This window comes from Antechinus flavipes, chromosome 1 (assembly GCF_016432865.1).
Source record: "Antechinus flavipes isolate AdamAnt ecotype Samford, QLD, Australia chromosome 1, AdamAnt_v2, whole genome shotgun sequence".
Lineage (NCBI taxonomy): Eukaryota > Metazoa > Chordata > Mammalia > Dasyuromorphia > Dasyuridae > Antechinus > Antechinus flavipes.
This window is the reverse complement of record NC_067398.1, coordinates 364,187-383,959: the sequence shown is the minus strand read 5'-3', so window position 1 is coordinate 383,959 and position 19,773 is coordinate 364,187. Positions and strand designations below refer to the sequence as shown.

At 40.5% G+C, this 19,773-nt stretch overlaps 1 protein-coding gene across 3 annotated transcripts; it reads left to right on the top strand.

Annotated features, from left to right (window-relative positions):
• Positions 1–1,337: 1,337 nt before the first annotated feature.
• Positions 1,338–18,154, top strand: LOC127549222 (zinc finger protein 260-like). 3 transcript variants are annotated; one of them, XM_051977072.1, is made up of 5 exons: positions 1,338–1,538; positions 3,121–3,173; positions 8,783–8,909; positions 9,793–9,882; positions 12,829–18,154. In XM_051977072.1, exons 2-5 carry the CDS (start codon positions 3,141–3,143, stop codon positions 14,568–14,570), a joined length of 1,992 nt encoding a protein of 663 aa, XP_051833032.1. In that variant the 5' UTR covers positions 1,338–1,538; positions 3,121–3,140; the 3' UTR covers positions 14,571–18,154. The 3 variants fall into 3 exon arrangements, with proteins under 3 accessions (XP_051833032.1, XP_051833042.1, XP_051833048.1); XM_051977082.1 differs by lacking the exon at positions 3,121–3,173; XM_051977088.1 differs by lacking the exons at positions 1,338–1,538; positions 3,121–3,173 and having other exon boundaries at positions 8,812–8,909; positions 9,833–9,882.
• Positions 18,155–19,773: the final 1,619 nt, after the last annotated feature.

Genomic DNA, 19,773 nt, shown 5'->3' with positions numbered 1-19,773 from the left:
GGCTGCTGGGATTCTCCTTGCCTCTTTTGTTCCTGGGCACCAATACTGTGTGTCCTGGTACTATACAAACTGGTTTTCTGGAGGTTTAATTTGGGCTCCCTGTGCAGAGAACCAGGAATTGGCAGAAACAATGAGAAGAACAGGGAGAAAAGGAAGCATTGAAAGAGATATATTAGTGTGTCAGGGCACTTGAGACAGTTCCTTAAGACTGTGACTCTGCCACAGGCTGGATTATTGATTAGTCAAGATTTAATGTTCTTAAACACGCATACCAGTAATATTTCCCCATCATAACACACATTACTAATGCCACTTGACTGGAATAACATGGCAGTATTATTGAGGGATTTTCCTCAAAATCTACCCAGTTAAGTGGGGAAGAGTGTTTAAACATCAGAATGACACTTTCTCACAGTTCATAGTTTCATAATTTGAATGGAACATTTTGCAATGTTTTGAATGGAATAAAAATTGCTGGCATGGATTTCCCAAATGTATCCAAGTAAAAGTATGTAAGAAGTTTTAAACATTTTAATAACACTCTTACAGTTTAACTACTAGTTTCATAGTATCCAGATTACAAAAGGAAACTTCGAAGAATACAATTGTATCACCATCTAAGAATACAAATGTATCACCATTTTAAAAAATTCTGGTATTTCTCATGCAGTGATTTCCCAAACATTCCAACAGTAGCACAAATTGAAGTCGGTATATCAGAAACAACACTGCAGGTTTCAAGCAGGAAACACTCTCTAAACAATATCCATTCTGTTCTGTGCATTCTGAATTATTTTATATAGAAAAATCACTTCATTCATCTCTCATGTTACTCCAAACTGCATTCAAAATAGAATAGAGTCGTTCTTATCCAATTCCTTTCATTTTTATTCTTGCAGTTCCATTTTGCTTTAATGATGGAGTTTCAGGGTATATTGCCTTAAGATCTGGCCCCTTGTAGAAGCTTAAAGATCAGCCATTTAACAACTCAGTCCAATCCAATCTGGATTAAGTTACAAATTGCGTGGAGCATCCCAATCTTCCCAAGAGCCACTTGCTGCTACCTGCACAAAGAATAGGGTCCCTTACTTTGGCTTAGTCTGGTGAGGCAGTTTTAGCAGGGCAGTCTCTCTGCTCTGAAGGATGAGGGGCTGAGTCTGAGAGGGAGGGAGCTGGTGTAGGCAGTGCGGAGGAGGAGCTCTCAGAGATGACTAGCCTGGGGAGTGGTGGCTCAGGTGGCCCCTCCTCCAGGTGGGGAGGAGTTTGAAAGGAGTTTAGGACAGAAGGGATCTTTTAGTGACAGGGGGCAGGGCTTAGACAGGAGAGACAGAGTCCTAAAGTCCTGGCCCTGGGTGTGATTGGAGGAAAGAGCCCATCTAGCCTGGGAAAGGACAGGGCGGAGCTCTTGGGACTAGAAAGACCCTGTCAGAGTGAGCTGCTGGGAAGCAGGAAACCGTTGAGCTGAAATCTCTCTGCCTTCCGCTGCAGCTGAGACTTCTTTGTCTTCTGGAAGCCAGACCCTTGCTTGCCGACCCCAGGTAGGTTTGAGGCAGCGCCCTCTTCCCCCTTCTCACCCCTCCCCTCGATATTTCCTGACCATTGGGTCTCCTTTTCCTGACCTCGTGGTGAATGTCCTCCAAGTATGCCAAGGCCTACCTCTCTGCCAAGCCTGCCTGCTGGATGAACTCCCACCCCTAAACCTTTTCCAGACTCCCATTCCCTTCCCACATTTGGGTCACACTTTTCCAGACTTCAGACTTTGTCCGTAGAAATCCAGGAGTCCCGATTTCAGCATTTGGACCAGGACCAGGCATCCCATCTCCCTGTCTCCATCCCATGTTTAGAGATTCACATGTCCTGGTTTCTCAGCTTTTTGGCTAAAACCAGCTGTCTTGCCTTCCTAACCTTAAGACCTCACCTTGAACACAGTTATCAAAGCTTTTTCCTGTTCCCCCTTATCCTAACCTATAGTTCTTGCACTGGTTCCCCTTCAGATCCCAGTCTTGGGGCTCTCTGTCTCCACTTTCCTTTTAGAGACTCCAATATTAAACTCTAGGAGCAGTCCCAGCAGTCCTCCCCAGCTCCTAGGTATTCCTCCTGTTTTCCTAGGCTTAGCTGTTTCTCTGGAGCACTTCTCTCACCTAAATGGCCCTGACCTCCCTGCCACGACCTACATAGGTCTGTCTTCCCTCTCAGACCCTACCCCTGCTCCCCAAACCTGCTACTTCCCTAGCCCTTTCTTCTCTCAGAGTTGATTCTCAGGAAGGATTTTGCCCCTTAGGCTCAGCTTCCAGGGGTCATCACTTAGGATGATATTCCCTGGCTTCATTCCAGAGCCCACCCTATCCCCTAGTCCCCCAGCTCTCCCCCTTCCTATATCAAGCAGTTTGTTGTCTGAATGATGATGTGTGTGATAGTTGGGGAGAGGTGACACAGAGAGGGCAGAGGACCAGGTGGGAGGAGAGAGCTCTGACTCAGGAGTCACTGAGGTACTGATTGGTCTCCCATCTGGGTCTCAAAGGCCCTTGTACGTCTGAGGTCTCTGTAGAAGGATGGGGAGAGAGAAAAGAAGTAAAAGAGGGAGGGGAGTAGTCTTCCTCTTAAGCCCACCTTCCTTCCCAATCCTGACCCTTCTAGTATTCTTCTGTAGGGTAGAGTCTCTCCCCTGAGGACAGGGCCAGAGCCTTTATAACTCCTAGGACCTCACTCCCTGAATCCCTGTAGCCTAGGCTTCCACATAGGGAAAGAGGGGAAAGTCCTTTCCTCCTCTGGGATGCTTCTCCCTCTCCAGCTTCATCTTCTGAGGACCCAAGCCCAGACTATGAACACCAAGACTCTCAGCCTGGGACTAAAAAGATGGAGATGGGAAGCTGGACTTTTCCATGCAGAGATAAAGGGAGGAACTTTCCTTGGGCCTCCTGGCTCTCCCTTGGTTTTCAAAGAGACTTAGAATTAAAGCCCCCCTTGGTTAGGTGTGATCTCTCTCAATAAAAGTTTGGTTGTTGCTACTCTGTGGGTTCTTCAAGAGTGGGAGTAGCAGGGTCCTGAGATAAAAGCCTGGGACTAGAGGGAGAAACTTGAGAAAATGGAGTCACTTTGGTTGCTTTGCTACCTGCACAGGGAGCCTGGAGCCAGAGGGAATGAGCACTGGGAGCCTCGGACCTCCTCCTCATGTGAGTGCAGTCCATCCCCAGACCTGTCCACTCAGTAGGTCACAGCCATTTCTATAGACGTAGAGGAGTGGCTGTGAAACTGCCAGGGCCTTGTGTGTGGGTCGTTTCTGTACAATAAGAGGTATCAGGGGAACACAGTAGGACCAACACTGCCCTGCCCTTCTTTGTTTCCAGTTGATTCCTTGGGCCCTTGGTATCTGAGACACACAACCCCTCCCCCCTCCCCCTAAATTGGTGCCCTTCCCATTACAATAGACTGACCAGGTCCACCACTTCATGGTGAATCTCCATCCCACTGGCATCAAATCTGCTCTCTCTGGGCCTGTCATTGCCCCCTACCTCCCAAAGTCTCTCCCCTCCTCTTGATTTCCTATGGCCAAGCTCTCCTTGTAGCCCTTGAAACTCCTGGAAAACCCTTCATAGACGCTTGTTGCAGCAGCCTGGGAGCAGAGCCTGGAAGACTTCCCAACTCTTGTCCTGGGCAGTGTGCTCATCAGAGTAGGAACTGTCCTCCTGGGGCTGCTCATGAACTTCTGCCTCAGGTTCCATAGGCCTTCCTAGATCTCCCCAATCCCTCCCCTTGACCACTTCTTGGGTCCAGCCAATAAGCATTAAAAAAGGCCCTCGGTATAAACCCTGGAGTTCCAGTACAAAGAGCTCTGGGACCATCCTGCTGCTCTGATGCTCTGAAGACCCACTCTGGCACAAGGACTGATCTCTCCCATTTCAAAGAGGCTGCTGGGATTCTCCTTGTCTCTTTTGTTCTGGGCACCGATACTGTGTACCCTGGTACTATACAAACTGGTTTTCTGGAGGTTTAACTTGGGCTCCCTCGTGCAGAGAGCCAGGAATTGGCAGAGACAATGAGAAGAATAGGGAGAAGAGGAAGCGTTGAAAGAGCCACATTTGTGTGTCACGGCACTTGAGAAAGTTTCCTAAAAACTGTGACTCTGTCACAGGCTGCAGCAGGTCCTGGGTTTCCCTGGAAGAGTAAAATGGAGGAAGCTGACTCCAGCCAATGTTTAATTTAAATGTTCAGCAAACATCAGGCACTCTTATTTATTCTACAGGTAAAAGGAGATTAATGAGTATGGCCTAGAAAGGGCATTCATTATGGACACACCTTCTTTAGTTCAATACACAAGGCTCCTCTTACATCCATGTGGGAGCTCCTGTGTTCAGCAGAGCAGGGGGTGGCAATGGGAAGTCTGTCATAGCTGAAGGACCCTGGTTTTACAATGGCAGATCTTTAGGTCTTTTGGTTTCCAGGCAGCCATACTAATTTGTCCAGAGGCTCTCAGAATACTGCTGGAAGAGAGGCACATGGAACCTTTGCCCACTATGTAAGTCTACTCCTGGGCAGCTTTGTCACCTTTTAGGGTAAACAACAAAACTGACCTAACCATGTGGCAGGGGAAAGACAGAACTCCAGGAGGTGGTCTTCCACCAAGGCTGATAAGCTCAATGGGGAGGGTACTACCTTTCATAGCTATCTCCTAAGTAGTCAGCCTAACTTCAAGACTGCCAGAAGAAAACTGACAATTATTTTGAGGGACCTATTGGGTGCTAAACACAAGTTAAGCACCTTACCAATATCTCCTGTGATCCTGACAAAAACTCTGGAAGGGAGGAGTTTTTATCCATATTTTAGTTTTACTCCAGTAGTCAGAAAATTGGGTGGGGGAAGGCTGGTATTGATTTACTTTATTAAATCCAAATTTTGGCTTTTTTTTTTGGCTTGAGGTAATTGAGGTTAAGTGACCTGCCTAGGGTCACACAACTAGGGAATGTTAAGTGTCTAAGACCAGATTTGAAGTCAGTTACTCCTGATTTCAGGGCTGGTGCTCTATGGCTTTTTTTTTTTTTAAACAAAAATTAGCCTTTTCTCTCTTTCCTTTATACTGTGCTCTCCAATTGAGAAAGCAAGAAAAACTAACCCTCTTTCACAGAAATGTGTGTAGTGAAGCTAAGTAAAATTTCTCAATGTTCATGTTGAAAGAAGGGGTAGACAACATGTATCTTGAGTTCTCAGGAATTAATTGATCAGTAGTCTCATGTATGTATACACAAACATATATTTGTATCAACCAAGTTCCATCTTCTCATTTTTTCACCTGTTCCATATCCATGTGAAACACAAATAAAAGCAAACCCATTACATACTTCATTCAATCGGTGTGAAAAATTAAAAAAAATAATAATCCACTTGCTTTTGTACTGAAACATATTTCTCATTGTGCACAAGAGTCTCGCATCTTTACGTGGTAGAGACCAGCATGTTTCAACGTTCTTCAGGATTTGTATTCCATTACGTATATGGCCCTTATTCATGCATTTCCCATTCATGGGAAATCCCTGATTGCCTTTACCACGTCAAAAAGAAAAAAAATATAATTTTGTACAGCCTTTGGATTTGTTTTGGTTAGGACTAATCCCTCCCTTCATCTGTCCTCTCTCTAATTTCCCCTCCGCTTTTTCTCCTTCCCCCCTTTTCACTTGTGAGTAAAGTGTATTTTTGTGTTCAGCTCTGTGTTGTGTTTATCCTTCCTTCCTTGATCTAAATGAGTGAAGTTCAGGCATCAGATGACCCTATTCATTCCTTGTTTGTATGGAGTTTGTTGTGTGGGCAAGGTTTTATGATATCCTTGATTTTTCTTTAACAAAACTTGTTTCTTTTCCATTTAGTTTCTTCTCAAGTATTCTTATTCCATTCATAAACATGTCTAACTCTAGCTCTTACTTTTCCAAGAATTCTGGTCCCACTAGGTCTATAGTCCTGATTAAAATTTTAACCAAAGACTGGTGTACTTTGACCAAAGCATTCTCTTTATTGTATTGACTGTGTGGTTTTGGATATTTTGGTTTAGAATGAGATTATGTTCATTGTTTTCCCAATGAACAACTATACTTCTAACCCTAGTAGCATTACCACTTGATCATAAAGAGTGGTTTCTTGCATAATTTTCTATCTGTTTTGATAGGATAATGTTTAAAATTGAAGGGGGGGAGACAAAGTTTATTTGTTGATTTGTCATTTATTCTCTGTCTTTGGACTTTGCTTGCTTTCAGTCTGTTAGTTTCTTTAATAGATTCTCTTAAAAGGTTACTTTCTTATTTGGGGGAATTAGTAGTAAAATGAGCAGACTAATTGTTCTTTATAGATTGGATAGAATTTTCCTGTCTTCTGACAATATTTCATGCTATTGGCAGTATTTCTCTTTCCTTGTCTTTCCCAGTTTCTTTAGTATAAAATGGTATATGTTCTAAATATCCCTTTTATTTCTTCTAACTTATTGTGATATTACTTTTGCCATTTGCTATTTTATTTACTGTTTTTTTTTTTTGCTTTCTCTTTGAGCAGATTAGCTAAGTGCTTCCTTCATTTTATTAGTCATTCCAAAGAAGCCAATTTTAGTTTTGTCATTTTAATTTTTTCACTTCCAATATATCTTTTCCCCTGCTAATTTCAATATCTGTTCTTCTGCATTTACTTTTACTTATTTTTCTAATATGTTTATAATGCATATTCAATTAATCTTCTTTTTTTCTGTAGTCTTAATGTGTGATGATAAGTCTTTGTTTCTTCTCTAAATACTGCTTTGCCTGAATTCCAGAAATTCTGGTTTATTATTTAAGTAATCATTCTTATTCTCTTTTGCTAAGTTATCTTTTGTAAAATCTGTTCTCTGACTCAGCCATTATTTAACATGATATTGTTAAATTTCCATTTAGGTTTGTATCTTTTGTTGGTGATCCCTAAAACAGTTTCCATTCTTGTTTCACTAAGGAATGAAAGGAAACTGATTATTTCTGTCTTTTATATTTGTCTGCAAGATTTCTGTATCCTAGTAGTGCATTTTTGTAGGAGTTCCATGTGTTGCAAAGAAATATGCATAATCCTCTCTTATCCCATTAAGAAGATGCTACAAGTCTTTTTACCCCTACTTTCTCAAGACATTTGGTCATCTTTTCTGCTTTCATCCCATTCCACATTTCTTTATGCCCTTTATTCCTTTTAGTTCTTTTGTAGATTCCCTTCCTCTCTTGCCCTTTGATTATTCCTGTTAATTAGTTTTTTAATTTCATCCATTTTTTTTTCTACTTTTAAACAAACATTTTCCTCCTGTACCTCATTGTCCATTTTCTTTTTCTATTATTCTTGGAGCTCCTCTACTCACCTTCTCTATGTTTCATTCCTGGATACTACATACAGTTAAAGCCTCTAAAGTTTCCATTCTGAGCTGTGTGCTGTGGGTGCTTTCTGCCACTGGCTGTCAGCCAAACCCCACAGACACCTTTCTTTCAGAATAATGTGTATCAGGGCAGGTGTCAGAATGAACACTGCTTCTCAGCAGGAACCATCCCCTCTAGATATTCATCTTGTCTTATTGTTGTTTTGTTTTTCCTCTATATATTTCTATAAATCTCTTTTTTCTTTCCTTCTCTCCTTCTATCTTTTTTCTTTCTTTCCTTCCTTCTTTCTGTCTTTCTTTTTTCCTCTCTCTCTCTCTCTCTCTCTCTCTCTGTCTCTGTCTCTGTCTCTGTCTCTGTCTCTGTCTCTGTCTCTCTCTTTCTCTTTCTCCTTCCTTCCCTCCTTTCTTTCCTTCCTTCCTTCCTTCCTTCTTTCCTTCCTTCCTTCCTTCCTTCCATCCATCCGCCCATCTATCCATCCATCCTGGCAATTTGGATTAAGTAACTTACCCACCATCACGCAGCTAGGAACTGTTAAGTATCTGAGGTCATATTTGAACTCAGATCCTTTTGACTTCAGGGCTTTTTCCTAGAAATCTCAACTCTATGTCTACGCTATCCTACTTCTCCAAGTGCTAGTTCCCTCCCAGGAGTGACAACTCCTAAATCCCCATGGCTTAGAGTATGGTTTTTTATCTTTTACAAGACTATTCATCATTGGAATCCAAAGTCAGGCCTCCTTCCTTGCTCTACTTTTTCTAACTTTGCACTCTTCTCCCTGAGTATCTATGCTGTCTTCTCCCTGGAAATCTCAAAAGTGTAAAAAAAAAAAAGCAATAAATTCCTCAGTTTTTTCAGAAGAAAAATAAGAGAATAAAGGAAATAAACTGTGAGATCTGGCTTATACATAGACCTTAACAAGGTCAGGGAAACCAGTTCCTGGTTCAACATAAACAAGTGAAGAATTCACAATGACCATTCTCTTTGACAAAAGATGGTTTATTTAGGTGTAGTTATTACTAAAATGCAGAGATGAAGTAGCCATGGGTAGTGGGAAATATGAAATGGAGTTGGGAGAGCAATATGGTTACTAAGGAAAAAAGTTTGGAAGAGTCCATTGAAGGAATATGCTATGAGGCCTGAGTAGGCCATTCCATTATGAAACTTCTCATCAGAAGCCATTCTCCATAATAATAATTCCATCATTTCTCAGCTTTCTTCTAACTGGTCCTATAAAATGCTTTCCTCAACACTCAGATTCTTTGTGACCAAAGATTTAAGAGTTGACTCTGACACTCATAAAGGGGATGACCTTTGGGCAAATCCCTTCTCTGTGTTTCAGTTTCCACCTGTATGTTGAAGAGGGCTGGACTTTATAATTTTGAAGTGTTTTTCAGCTCTACATCTTATGACTTCAGGAGATGGTGACTTTCAAGGATGTGGCTGTGGACTTCACCCAGGAGGAGTGGGGCCTCTTAGACCATTCTCAGAAGGAGTTGTACAAGGAAGTCATGGTGGAGAATGCTAGGAACCTGCTCTCTCTGGGTAAGGGCACTTCCTCTGATAATTTCAAGTCTGCAATCAAAGGGATTATCTTCAATCCCCAGTGGGCAGGTTTTTTCTTGGGTTTGTTTGGGGTGGGGAGAGGAGGGAAGGTTATCAATTAGGTAAGGGAAAGTGCTGGTCTTTGCATTGTTGGGTAGGATCCTGAGGGTGTCTTTTGTTGCTCCTGAAGCTCTCTCTTTCCAGATCTAAACAGCTTCATGTCAAAGATCAAATCAGAATGGAAGCATCTCAACCATGGAAGTAATCTCAGGAGTGATTTAATTTAACCTGTATGTGGATACACATTTTGCCTTCCAAAGCTCTGAAAATTGCTTATGCATCTTTTCTTTATACCCCATTCCTCTATGGGATAGCTCTAGTATTTGGAATATTCATCTTTTTAACAATCATCAATTTTTCACCTAAAGCACCTTATTGGCTCTAGTATAGGATGTTTCTTCCTAATCTTCCCTGCAATTCCAGGACAACTGATGGGAAAGAAATGGAAGGGAATAAGCATTTCTTTTCAAGTACTATTTTTCAGGTTCTGTGCCTTTGTCATTTCTTTAAAATACAGCAACAAAAATATTGTTTAAGGAAAACTTCCAGCAAATAACTTACTTTGACTACTCTAAATATCTAAATTAACAATAAAGAACAAATGAGGAAAGATTCTATGTATCCAGAGAAAGGGGGGAGGAGGGTTTGGCTCTTTTTCAGAACAAGTAGGACAACAGGATAATGTGACACATCCCATTTAGAGTTACTTGCTTTATAAGCACTACTGGGTAAGAGCAGTGAACATGATGGGGTGAATCTCAAAATAGAGAAGAAAATTATAAACTTCTCTCCATCTTCATCCCTAATTGATTTCCATACCCAGGACTTCCAGTGAAATGTATGATCTTTTATTTTAACCAAAGTGAAGCACCATGGATGCTGGACCAAGAAGGCCTAAGGAGCTGCTTTCCAGGTGAGTGAGGTGAAAGCAGGTGTATGTGAGTTGTGATTACAGGAGACTTCTAGAAGTTACTAAGAAATAACTGCTAGGTTGGGGGCGGGGGGAGGAGAGGGGAAGACCAGTCTTGGAATTCTTTTTCAGATAATTTTTGACAGTACCTTCCTGGGTCACTGAATCTGTTTCACATCTATAAAATAAGTGGGTTGTGCTCTGTGGCTCTCTAGATTCTTTCCAATGATTATTTATGTGACCCTATAAAAAGTTTGGCATTGGATCAAGGGAATTCTGCTGAAAGGACAAAAGGAATTAGGTTTTCCAAGGTGAGCCATTTCCTAGAATTTCTTCAAGTCAGCAAACATTTAAGTGCCTGCTGCATGACAGTCCCTGAGTTAAGGATCAGGAACAACAAGAGATACAAGGGACATCCCCTGCTTTCCTGGAGGCCACAGACTGGCAGGGCACACACTATACAAACAATTATGTAGAAACCCACCATGAGCCAGATAAAGTGGATCAATTTAGTGCCTTACTAAATCATTTATTAGTGAGGATAATAATGGTTAGTAAAGGAGAGACCACACAAAGGTGTGGCAATAGTCAAAATGGAATCAAATAACTAGCATTTCTACAGCATCTACTGTATTTCATGTACTGTGCTCTCTTATTTTATCCTCATGAGAACCCTAGGATTAGGTGCAATTTTTTATGCTCATTTTATAGAATAAGACACTGAGACAAACAGGGGTCCTATAAATTGACTAGCTCATTTATGAGCTCAGGTCTTCATGATTAAAAGCTCTATCCACTGTATAGCTAACTGCATTCTGATTTATTTATTTGTTTATTTCTGTTGTAGTTGTGGTTAAGTGACTTGCCTAGGGTCACACAGCTAGGAAGTATTAAATGTCAGAGACCACATTTGAACTCAAGTCCTCCTGACTGCATTCTGATTTTGAACCAGATATGAGGAAAATGCTCACACATGTATGAGGTCAAAAATAGGAGAGAGTTGGACAAGCTCCCATTCTTTAAACTCTATCCAGTCAAAAAGAAATTTTTGATTATAGTTAAAAAGATTTATATTTCTAATGGCTCATGACAAACATGTCATTATTTGACAAATGTATTTGAGGGACAATTGCAAATATTGCTTTATGATGTTTTTAATATTTATTTAGTCACAACTATGTGAGATGGGTGCAAGACCTCCTTTCCCAAATGAACTAATTGGAAATATCTTCAGATACAAAGAGAAAGCATTTATTTAGTCCCTGCAGGAAAAGGCCCAGCATTCCTAGGAGTCATCTATATCCTGCCATGTGCTAGACCTGAGCAGCAGGATGTAGAACAGCCTATTAATTAGGAAAAGACTCATGATTTGCATTGGATAGTATCTGCTTCCTGTGCGTCATGTCACTTCTTGTAACTTTACTAACTTAATGTGACCTTCTGCATCCCAGGGTTCAAGGTCTGAGAACAGGGATCATGTGACTTAGTCTCAAACAGAGAAAACTTCATCCTTTCTGTCCCATTCACAACCTTTGATAGAGTAGACTATAGAAAGGTTGTGGTCTTTCATGATGTTTTCATAATCTCTATTGTCCCTACCTCCTGGCCCTGGGTTTCAAGTAGCCTGCCAGCTCTGCTGCAAGAATGAAAACTCAGGTAACATCTTGCTCAGGTGAATAGAGATTTGATGAGATGGGATTGCTAGGTAACCCAGACGTCAGAGAATTATTGTGGCCCAATGAGACACAGTCCCCGCGGGTCTTTGCCCTCCCATGGCCATTTATCCATGAAAGTCCTACTTTCCTGGAATGTTGGAAATGATTTCATGTCAAATTGAGAAATCAGAGGAATATGTTGCACTTAGACCTGGTCAGAGTTTGATCAAATCACTGCACAATCCCCCCAAAACAGTGTGTTGCTGATCATGATAGATTGAAATCGCTGCAGAAAGAGAGCTTTGGGGTTGTCTGATAGGAGAACTATCTTTGTAATCAAATCTGACAACGATTTACCACTTAAAAGGTCATTACTCTATTTGTGGGTCAAATCCATTGGATCACTGTCTCAATCCTTCAAGGCAACTGTGAACTTTTAAAAGGGAGTGAGTTGCAATAGTAGAGCATGCTGTATCCTTCCATACTACAGGATGATGAACTTCATTTTCTGTATGAAACACATGTTCAAATGTTGATAATTTCATCCATTTCTTATAATTGTGCTTGTTTCGAAGATATGCAGGGGGCATTTAATGATATTTTTTTCCTAAAACAAATAAGCAATAGCTGTATCAAAAAAAGTAATGGGTCAGAACAAAATCACTTCTCCCTCAGATAAACAAAAGCACAATGTTAACATTCTAAATGTGACATCAAATCATGTAGCCAAAAAAAAAAAAAAAAAAAAGGAAAATGCTCACAAGGGAAATTGGTTGTGGTTATTGGTAGGATTGTCATGAAACAATTTGAGTATTTACTATATATGCAGCCAATGACCTGTCTATGAAGAAAGGATTGAAAGTGCTGATGATGAATTGGAAAGGGAAAAATGGAGAGTGGAGTTAATTTGTCAGATATTGTAGACAGAACATGCCCATTCAAAGGTGTGGATTCTAGTCTGAGCTGCTGGGATTTGGTCAAGTCACTCATCCATTCTGAGCTGATCATCTGAGTTGTACTTAAAATAAGAATGAAAGCACATTCTGTGTTGTCACAGGTTTATTGTGGGAATCCAATGTTATTGTGCATAAAGCTCTTTAGAAATTCAGTCATCCTTGGAATGAAACTAATGGGATTTTAAAATGATTGGTTCTGTCCAATTTAGATTTTTATCTTTGCCTGGGAAAATAGAAAGAATTGAGTTTCTGTTCTGCTGATGGAGAGAAGGGGATATAAATATATATGTTCCTATATCATGTCTGTATTTGTTTTATTCTTTGTTATTGTGTTTCAGAAGATGCAATGGGACTCGAAATGAAGGAAACTGCTGCACACTCAAGCCTTTCTGTAGTGGAAAGTCACAAGCAAAGATTCATGAGTGCTGGTCTCCGTGACTTGCCCTGGAGAGAAATCTGTGTGATGCGTGATATCATCAACTCTGGAGAGAATCAAGGTGGAATAGCCTTTAGAGAAAGGAGAGCTCTTACTAGACATCAGGGATTCCACATTGGAGAAAAACTCTATGAATGTAAGCAGTGTGGAAAGGCTTTTACAAAAAAGGGCAATGTTATTGTACATCAGAGAATCCATACAGGAGAGAAACCTTATGAATGTTATCAGTGTGGAAAGGCCTTTAAATACAAGATAGATCTTACTACACACCAGAAAATTCACACTGGAGAGAAACCTTATGAATGTAACCAATGTGGAAAGGCCTTTATATATAAGCAAAGTTTTACTGCACATCAGAAAACCCACACTAGAGAGAGAGCTTATAAATGTAACCATTGTGCAAAGGTCTTTAGATTTAAGAGTTGTTTTAGTGCACATCAGAGAATCCATACTGGAGAGAAACCTTATGAATGTAACCAATGTGGAAAGGGTTTTATAAAAAGGAGAGCTCTTATTATACATCAGAGAATCCACACTGGAGAGAAACCTTATGAATGTAACCATTGTGGAAAGGCCTTTAGGCAAATAGGAACTCTTACTACACATCAGAGAATCCACACTGCAGAGAAAACTTATGAATGTAACCAATGTGGAAAGGCCTTTAGGCAAATAGGAACTCTTACTGCACATCAGGCAATCCACACTGGAGAGAAACCTTATGAATGTAACCAATGTGGAAAGGCCTTTATATATAAGCAAAGTCTTACTGCACATCAGAGAATCCACATTGGAGAGAAAACTTATGAATGTAACCAATGTGGAAAGGCCTTTAGTCAAGTAGGAGCTCTTACTGCACATCAGAGAATCCACACTGGAGAGAAACCTTATGAATGTAACCAATGTGGAAAGGCCTTTAGGCAAATAGGAACTCTTACTGCACATCAGAAAATCCACACTGCAGAGAAAACTTATGAATGTAACCAGTGTGGAAAGACCTTTAGGCAAATAGGAACTCTTACTGCACATCAGGCAATCCACACTGGTGAGAAACCCTATGAATGTAACCAATGTGGGAAGGCCTTTATATATAAGCAAAGTCTTACTGCACATCAGAGAATCCACATTGGAGAGAAAACTTATGAATGTAACCAATGTGGGAAGGCCTTTATATATAAGCAAAGTCTTACTGCACATCAGAGAATCCACACTGGAGAGAAACCTTATGAATGTAATCAATGTGGAAAGACCTTTAGACAAATGGCAATCCTTATTGCCCATCAGAGAATCCACACTGGAGAGAAACCTTATGAATGTAAGCAGTGTGGAAAGACCTATAGATGTAAGACGAATCTTACTGCACATCAGGCAATCCACACTGGAGAGAAACCTTATGAATGTAAGCAATGTGGAAAGGCTTTTAGTCTTAAAGGAAATCTTACTATACATCAGAGAATCCACACTGGAGAGAAACTTTATGAATGTAATCAATGTGGAAAGGCCTTAAGACAAAAGAGAAGTCTTACTAGACATCAGAGAATCCACATTGGAGAGAAACTTTATGAATGTAACCAATGTGCAAAGGTCTTTAGACATAAGACTTATCTTAGTGCACATCAGAAAATCCACACTGGAGAGAAACCTTAGGAATGTAAGGCATGTGGAGAGACTAAAGAGCTATAAGGGTCTTCTCCTGCTCTCCTGGAAACCTCACACTGGCAGCGCAGACACTACACCAAAAACTATGTAGAAAACCACCACACGCCAGATAAAGAGGATAAATTTAGTGCGTCACTAAATCATTTGTAAGTGAGGATAACAGTGGTTAATGAAGGAGAGAACAACTGGGGAGGAAATGGTCAAAATGGAATCAGTTGACTATCATTTCCATAGTACCTACTGTGTGTCATGCATTATGCTCTCTCATTTTATCCTCATGAGAATCCTAGGATTAAGTGTGATTGCTCATTTTACAATCTAAGAAACTGAGGCAAACAGGGGTCTTGGAAATTGACCAGTCAGTTTATGAGATGGGATTAATGCTCAGGTTCTCATGATTAAAAGCTATATCCACTGTACTACTAATCCATTCTGATTTATTTTTTGGTGGGACAATTGGAGTTAAATGACTTGCCCAGGGTCACAAAAATAGGAAGTGTTAAGTGTCCGAGGCCAGATTGTACTCCTGTGCTCCTGACTGCATTCTGATTCTGAAATAAATATGAGGAAAAATGATCACACATGTATGGGGTCGAAAATCTTTAGACAATTGGACAAAGTCCCATTTATTAGTCCCTGCAGGGAGAGGCCCAGCACACCCAGGAGACATCCCAGTTCCTGACATGTGCTCTACCTGACCAGCAGGAAGTAGAACACCCTGTTAAATAGGAAAAGACCCAAGCTTTTTCATTGGATAGCATCTGCTTCCCGAGGGTCATGTCAATTCCTGTAATTTCACTAACTTAATGTGACTTCCTGCATTCCAGGGTTCAAGGCCTAGGAATAGGGATCATGTGACTTTGACTCAAACTGAGAAAACTTCATCTAATCAGTCCCCTTCACAATCTTTGAAAGGATAGAATGTCTTCAGATTTAAGTTTGTTTTTTCTACCACTGGTAAAGTCGCTATAGTCTCACTGAAACCCTACTGAATGACCAACCCATGTAGCCAATCAATTCTTTTGAGAAACTGCCAGACAGAAGAAGTGTAACATAAACAGAGGATAAGTTCCCATTAGAACACAACCTTACAGATTTCAATGAGTGGCACATGAAGGTCTGTTTTTCTACAAAGCTTGTGGTCTCGTGTTATGGGCCAGAACTTGAAACGAGACGCTAAATCGGTGGAATTGATAGAGACAATGGTTATTTAGCATGGTGCTTAACAGTTCTCTAGTTCAGTACATGTACTTAGTACTTGTTATAGTTCCACAACAATCATATCTTTAGGAGAGAATATAAAAGCTAGGAACCTCAACCAGGATTCAGTTGGGGAGATTCAGAAGCCAGAACTCAATCTTTTGGAACCAAGTCCACAGAAGGCCTCTAAAAAACTGAAAGGAAGGCTGCTCCCAGAAGCCCCCCAAGAAACCTGCTCCCAGAGAACATTACATTTTAGAGAAAAATATTAGTGTCGCATGATGATTTCATGATCTTTACTGTCCCTGCCTCCTGGCCCTGGGTTTCAGGTAGCTTGCCAGCAATGCTGCAAGAATGAAAGCCCAGGAAACATCTTGCTCAGGTGATTAGAGATTTGATGAGATGGGGTTGCTAGGTAACCCAGGAGTCAGAGAATTATTCTGGCCCAGTGAGAGACAGTCCCCTAGGGTCTTTGCATGTCTATGGCCATTTGCCCATGAAAATCCAACCTTCCTGGAAAGTTGGAAACATTCATGTCGAGAAACCAGAGGAATATGTTGCACTTAGAACTGGTGAGAGTTTGATGCAATCACTGCACAATCCCCCTAAACAGTGTATTCTGCAGAAAGAGAGCTCTTGAGGAGGAAATGTGCACGTACATGTTGTCTGAGAGGACAGCTATCTTTATAATCAAATCCGACAATAACTTACCACTTAAAGTGCCACTAACCAATTTCTGGGTCAAATCCCTTGGATCACTGTCTCAATCCTTCAAGGAAATTGTGAACTTCTTAAAGGGAGAGTTTCAATACAGGACAATACTTTGTTTCAATCTGATACAATAGCAAGTTATTCGTGCTGCCCCATGGGGCACATACTTAGCACATATGGAGTGGAGATGGAGGGCATAAACAAGAGCCACCTGCTAGTGGATTCTGGGTATTACAGAGCTAGTGGCTGCTTGGAATCTCATTCTCACCAGCAAAATAGATCTCTTCATGTGACAGGTTGATAACACTACAAGGAGACTGAGGCAGTTGCATTCTCTGGCCTTCCTCCTCTTCCCTCTTGTTTCCCATTTATTTCATTCCCAATTCACCAGCAACTTCTGCCTCAGTAAAGCTGTGGGGGCTTTGGGAGAGTCAACCCACTCCTAATAGTACAGCCTTCTTTAGCCCTTTACAGGCTTTCTGGGTTTTGAACTCAGGTGTGGTCCCTAACACAGACCAGTAGTGCAAGGATTCTCAAAACAATGTGCAGGCTGGAACCCTTCTCCTAGTCAAGAGGCAAAGCTTTACTGTAAGTAACTTTCTTACAAAGTGGGCTGGAATTCTAAGGGAATTCAGCAGAGAAACAGGCAAGGAGAATCATTTATCCAGCTTTCAATCAAAGATATGCTAATTCTGTGGCTCATAGGTAGCAAGGAGTGGTTCTTGATTGATCAAATTATAACTGAGGAGATTATCAGTCAGCAGTGAATTGAGGAGTGGTCTTATCCATCATTGTCTCAGGATTTTGCTCTGTGGGAGTTTCCTGAGGCCAGAAGTTATACTAAGAAGGGATCAGAATCAGACAGGTTGGGTTTAGGAGTTTTCCTGAGGCAGAAAATCTAGCATCACTTTACTTATTGCCAGAACAAAACCCCCTTCCCCCTCAAATCAGGGGGCTACAAAATCATGTCAATACCAGATCTGAAACTTGTATCAACCTCTGTGACCACAAGGTGTGGATAAATTGTAGAGCATGCACAGGAAGGAAGCCAGCACGGGCCAGGCTCTATGATTCTAGATTTGGTCTGCTTCATTCCTATTTCAGAATTCTGATATAATGTTCTGACACAGAACTTGGCACTATTCACCATAGCACATAAAATTCCCTGAGGATTTCCATTTCTTGTTTAAGTAAAAACTTGGAAATTTAAGAGCCTAGAAGTATTGTGCTACAGTTCTCTTTTAATGTCCTGACACAATTTCCCTAACTGTCCCATTCAGTTACTCTGCCTCAGGTTATAACCATTCCCTCATAATGTTTGCTAGGATAAATATCTTATATCTTAGACTTCAGGCTGTAATCATTCCTTCTTAATGTTTGATGGGATAAAGGTCTTTATCCCATTTAGATGTCCTTACAATATCTGGAGCCTCTCCAGTACCCCTCATTATGTCATTCTAGGTGCCTCCCCCCATTAGGTCATCCCTATCTAGGTACCTCCCTCATTATGTCATTGTTCTTACCCTATAAAAGAATTTTGTATCTGTCATTCGCTGCTGGATTCTTTGAGATCCCAGTCTCATTCAGCCCTGGGACCAAACCATGGATCCATTTGGTCCCAGTAAATCTCTCCTTTTTAATAAATTATTAAATACTCTCTAGTCTTTATCTTGCTCAATTTCTCCGGCATTATGGAAGAGACCACAGGATCAATGTAGTCTAAACCCACTAATTTCAGTTTTTTATTCTAAAATTTTATTTACTGAAATTTTTTGTATTTATATCATATATAAATCTTTGAATCTTTCCCTTAGGCTAAATTCTCTCATAAAAAACAAACACACACAGCTAATCAAAAACATTGGATACAATACCTGCATCTGACAGTATAAATAGTGTTCTGCTGCTGAAAATATAGATAGGATCCCTATTTCTCCTCAGTGAGGAGGTAGGTGGGCTTCTTTATCTGTTTTCTAGGATATTTGTGGATTTTGGTTACTCAGTCCTTGGTTTGGTGAAATGACTTGCCCAGGATTACAGGCTAATTAGTGTCTGAGGCTGATGACTCAATGTTTGATTTCCTTTTGTTACATTCATTGTGCATAGTGTTCATTTGGTCCCTATTTTCATTCTAAATTGGTTTATACAAATTTTTCACATGGATGTATATGTGCATATGTATATTTTCAATTGCATATTCCTATATACATTCACACATATATGTTTATACGCACAAATTCCCATATGTATGTATATATGTAGGTACTTCCATATGTGTGTTCCCCGTTGTTGTAATGTATACATATACATTATATATGTATAATGCATAGATGATACACATTTATATGTGTATGTGCATGTATCACCATATATGTGTATTTAGAGATATATGCTTAGGTCTTTCCCATATTTCTCCCATGTGCATATTATTTGTCACTGAATAAGAAGATCCCATTGCATTCGTATATCATGATTTTTTCAAATATTCTGCTGTTAGTGGACACTCCTTTTGTCCCTAGTCCTTCGCTACCACAGATACTGCTATCAGTACTTGGCTTCACATTGGATCTGAGCTTCTGTTTTGGGCCCTCTTAGATAAAACCTTTTATTTTAGAGGAAGAAATTGAGGATTATGGAAACTTTGTTTTTTCTATTTCTGTTTGAGTTGGTGTTCAGTGAATAACCCAACTGAGATATTTTTAAAGGGTAAAATATATAAAAGTATATCCCTCCTCCTCAGAAATAGCCAAGTAAATTTAAAAATAATTTCCATTTTAAAGCATGTCTCTGCAAAAAGAACACAGCCTTTTGATATACTTCCAAAGTCAGACATAAAAATTGCAGGCAAACTGCATTTGCTTAATATCAAATCATAGAATTACAGCTGGAAGGGGATTTAGCTTTGTCCCCTGGACTCATTTTAAAGATGAGAGGTCTTAGATCTCATTTAACCTCAGATGTGGTTAAATATCTTGGTGAACATCCCATAGGCATCAAGTGGCAGAGCTATGATTAAAACTCAATTTTCTTTGTCTTTTTCTTACTCTTTCACTCTGGCTTTTTTTCATGCTCTCGCTCTTGCTCTCTGTGTCACTCTTGTTCTCTGTATCTCTATCTTGCTTTCTCTCTCTCTTTGTCTCTCTGTCTCTTTCTGTCTCTCTGTCTCTGTCTCTGTCTCTCTCTCTCTCTCTTCTCTCTCTCTCTCTCTCTCTCTCTCTCTGTCTCTCTGTCTCTCTCTGTCTCTCTCTCTGTGTCTCTATCTCTGTCTCTCCATCTGGCA

Coding starts and splice junctions, on each gene's coding strand:
- LOC127549222 (XM_051977072.1), top strand. CDS start 3,141: ATGAGCACTGGGAGCCTCGGACCTCCTCCTCAT. Junction 3,174..8,782: donor GCCTCGGACCTCCTCCTCAT/GTGAGTGCAGTC, acceptor TTATGACTTCAG/GAGATGGTGACTTTCAAGGA. Junction 9,883..12,828: donor CCTAAGGAGCTGCTTTCCAG/GTGAGTGAGGTG, acceptor ATTGTGTTTCAG/AAGATGCAATGGGACTCGAA.